General features: G+C 42.5%; 1 protein-coding gene across 1 annotated transcript; it reads right to left on the bottom strand.

Annotated features, from left to right (window-relative positions):
• Positions 1-2,394: 2,394 nt before the first annotated feature.
• On the bottom strand, positions 2,395-3,295 carry LOC131423769 (signal-regulatory protein beta-1-like). The gene has a single exon (XM_058575477.1). The coding sequence runs from the start codon at positions 3,149-3,151 to the stop codon at positions 2,687-2,689; it is 465 nt and encodes a 154-aa protein (XP_058431460.1). The 5' UTR covers positions 3,152-3,295; the 3' UTR covers positions 2,395-2,686.
• Positions 3,296-3,780: the final 485 nt, after the last annotated feature.

Raw genomic sequence — 3,780 nt, 5'->3', positions numbered from 1 at the left:
CTTTATCAAATATAAGATAGTTGTAATTTTGTGGATTGGTTTCTGTGTCCTCTGTTCTGTACCATTGGTCCACCCGCCTGTTTTGGTACCAGTACCATGCTGTTTTTGTTACTATTGCTCTGTAGTATAGTTTGAGATCTGGTATCGCTATACCGCCTGATTCACACTTCCTGCTTAGAGTTGTTTTTGCTATTCTGGGTCTTTTATTTTTCCATATGAATTTCATGATTGCTTTCTCTATTTCTACAAGAAATGCCATTGGGATTTTGATTGGCATTGCATTAAACCTATAGAGAACTTTTGGTAATATCGCCATTTTGATGATGTTAGTTCTGCCTATCCATGAACAGGGTATATTTTTCCATCTTCTAAGATCTTCTTCTATTTCTCTCTTTAGGGTTCTGTAGTTCTCATTGTATAAGTCTTTCACCTCTTTTGTTAGGTTGATTCCCAAGTATTTTATTTTTTTTGAGGATATTGTGAATGGAGTGGTTGCCCTAATTTCCATTTCAGAAGATTTGTCACTGATATACAGGAATGCCTTTGATTTATGCGTGTTGATTTTATATCCTGCCACTTTGCTGAATTCATTTATTAGCTCTAATAGTTTCTTTGTAGACCCTTTTGGGTCTGCTAGGTATAGAATCATGTCAGCTGCAAATAGTGATAATTTAAGTTCTTCTTTTCCTATTTTTATGCCTTTAATTTCTTTCATCTGTCTAATTGCTCTGGCCAGTGTTTCAAGAACTATGTTGAACGGAAGTGGTGAGAGAGGGCATCCCTGTCATGTTCCAGATTTTAGAGGGAATGCCTTCAATTTTTCTCCGTTCAGAATGATGCTAGCCTGAGGCTTAGCATAGATAGCTTTTACAATATTGAGGTATGTTCCTGTTATCCCTAGTTTTTCTAGAATTTTGAACATAAAGGGATGCTGTACTTTGTCGAATGCTTTTTCTGCATCTATCGAGATGATCATAGGGTTCTTATCTTTAAGTCTATTGATGTGGTGAATAACATTTATTGATTTCCATATATTGAACCAGCCTTGCATCCCAGGGATGAATCCTACTTGATCATGGTGCACAATTTTTTTGATATGTTTTTGTATCCGATTCGCCAGAATTTTATTGAGGATTTTTGCATCTAGGTTCATTAGAGATATTGGTCTGTAGTTTTCTTTCTTTGAAGTGTCTTTGTCTGGTTTAGGAATCAGGGTGATGTTGGCCTCTTAGAATGAATTTGGAAGTTCTCCCTCTTTTTCTATTTCCTGAAATAGCCTGAAAAGTATTGGTAGTAATTCTTCTTTAAAGGTTTTGTAAAACTCTGCTGTATACCCATCTGGTCCTGGGCTTTTCTTAGTTGGTAGTGTTTTGATGGCTTCTTCTATTTCCTCAATTGATATTGGTCTGTTTAGGTTGTCTATATCCTCCTGACTCAATCTGGGCAGATCATATGACTTAAGAAATTTATCGATGCCTTCACTATTTTCTATTTTGTTGGAGTATAAGGATTCAAAATAATTTCTAATTATCTTCTGTATTTCTGAAGTGTCTGTTGTGCTATTGCCTTTTTCATCCCTTATGCTAGTAATTTGAGTTCTCTCTCTTCTTCTCTTCATTAGCATGGCTAAGGGTCTGTCGATCTTATTTATTTTTTCAAAGAACCAACTTTTAGTTTTGTCAATTTTTTCAATTGTTTCTTTTGTTTTGATTTCATTAATTTCAGCTCTGATTTTAATTATTTCTTGCCTTCTACTTCTTTTGCTGCTGTTTTGCTCTTCTTTTTCTAGGATTTTGAGATGAAGTGTGAGATCATTTATTTGTTGGTTTTTTCTTTTTTTAAGGAATGAACTCCAGGCAATGAATTTTCCTCTTAGGACTGCTTTCATTGTGTCCCATAGATTCCGATATGTTTTGTCTGTGTTTTCATTTATCTCTAAGAATTTTTAAATTTCCTCCTTGATGTCTTCTATAACCCATTGATCATTCAGTAACCTATTGTTCATTCTCCAAGTGATGCATGATTTTTCCTTCCTTCTTTTATCATTGATTTCCAGTTTCATTCCATTATGATCAGATAAGATGCATGGTATTATCTCTACTCCTTTATAATGTCTAAGAGTTGCCCTGTGACATAATATATGATCTATTTTTGAGAAGGATCCATGTGCTGCTGAGAAAAAAGTGTAACTGCTTGATGTTGGGTGGTATATTCTATATATGTCAATTAAGTCTAGGTTATTAATTGTATTATTTAGTTCTATAGTTTCTTTATTCAACTTTTGTTTGGAAGCTTTTGTTTTGGTAGCTTGTTGGAAGAAATTTCCCTACTGTTTTATAGCAGTCAGAGCACAGAGCGGCACACAGGAGGCCTTCTCAGTCTGTGGCAAAAAGAGAAGGCTCACCCACACAGGGGAAGTGCTCACTAAAGGTAACAGATGTGGTCTGGCTCTGTGATTGGAAGGTCCCCCAAACCCTCAGAGCCCTCAGCTGGGGAGCCACAGGGCTGGGCCAGATTGGAAAAGGTCAGGGCTTTGGAGCAGGCAGGTGAGGGGTGCAGATGTCCCCCATTTCCCAGCCATGGAGCCTGGACCAAATAGCATGGCCCCCTCAGGCCTCTGCCTCCCTGACCTGCAGAAGGGGTGACAGCAGGTCATGACATGAGCACCCAGTGCTGCTCCTGCTTCTCAGCTGTGGCCCCCAGGGTGGAGGGCGTGACCCCTGACCTCCTGTCCCACCCCAGGGAGGAGGAGGCAGCTGCACTCACCTCGCACAGACAACTCGGTGCCTGGTTCAGACTTGTACTCCTTATCATAAGGGGTCGATTTCTGGAACTTCACACAGTAGTAGGTGCCGGCGTCTGCTGGGGTGACGTTACTAATGCGGATGGAAAAGTCCTTGTTGTCCCTCTTTGTGACATCTGAGAGAACTGTGACTCGGGGGAAGTAGCCTCCTAAGAACTTGTAGATCAACTCCCGGCCTGGCCCTGCCCCCTTAAACCACAGATGGGGACCCACGGGGAGCAGGTAGGTCACAGAGCAGTGCAGAGTGGCCGACTCTCCAGCAGCGACAGACACTGGCTTCTCAGGCTGAATCACCTGCAGCTCCTGTGCAGCCACTCCTGGGGGAGACACAGGGTGGTCACTGTTCATCCTGGGGGTCCTCTTGGTTTATCACGTGGTGTCAGCAAAGCCTGTCACTGACTGAGTGCCCACAGAGTGGCCTTGAGCTCAGCACAGGGCATGTGTCCTCACACTGAGCCTCCCCTGGTCTGTACCTCCACACTGTGAGACACCTGTCCCTGAGGCCCAGAGCCCTGAGCAAGGTGGAGGGAGGGGACTTGAGGGCCTGAGCCCTCCCCTGAGCTCTCATGTGTCACCAACTATTTGTTCCTCTTCCCTTTCTGACCACAAGGTCACTGGCACTTCATGGTCCATGACATTGGGTGGGGTCCTAGTGCTCTTGAGTCTCCTGAGTTTTGGGGAGGTGTGAGTACAGTTAGTGGGAAATGCATTTGACTGTGAGTCTTGGCTCAGCTTCCCTGTTCCACAGAAGACCTCTGCTCATGATGGGGTTCCCTCCTTCAGCCTAGAGTGATCATGGTGCATACAGCAATGAACGTGCAGCTCAAGTAAGAAATGAAACATTGCTGAAGCCCCTCACATATCTCCCCACAGTACAACCACATTGTGTAAGTTTCTAATGCTGCTGTGACAAAGGACTGCACACCTAGTGCCTACAGCAACAGAAATCTATCATGTTATGGTTGTGACCATCAGAA

This window comes from Marmota monax, unplaced genomic scaffold, assembly GCF_021218885.2.
Source record: "Marmota monax isolate L192 unplaced genomic scaffold, Marmota_monax_Labrador192_F-V1.1 WCK01_AAM20220418_F8-fsc00014, whole genome shotgun sequence".
Classification (NCBI taxonomy): domain Eukaryota; kingdom Metazoa; phylum Chordata; class Mammalia; order Rodentia; family Sciuridae; genus Marmota; species Marmota monax.
This window is presented reverse-complemented; position numbering and strand designations above follow the sequence as displayed.

Excerpts from the sequence above, each read along its gene's own strand:
- LOC131423769 (XM_058575477.1), bottom strand. The coding sequence starts at position 3,151 with ATGAACAGTGACCACCCTGTGTCTCCCCCAGGAGTGGCTGCACAGGAG.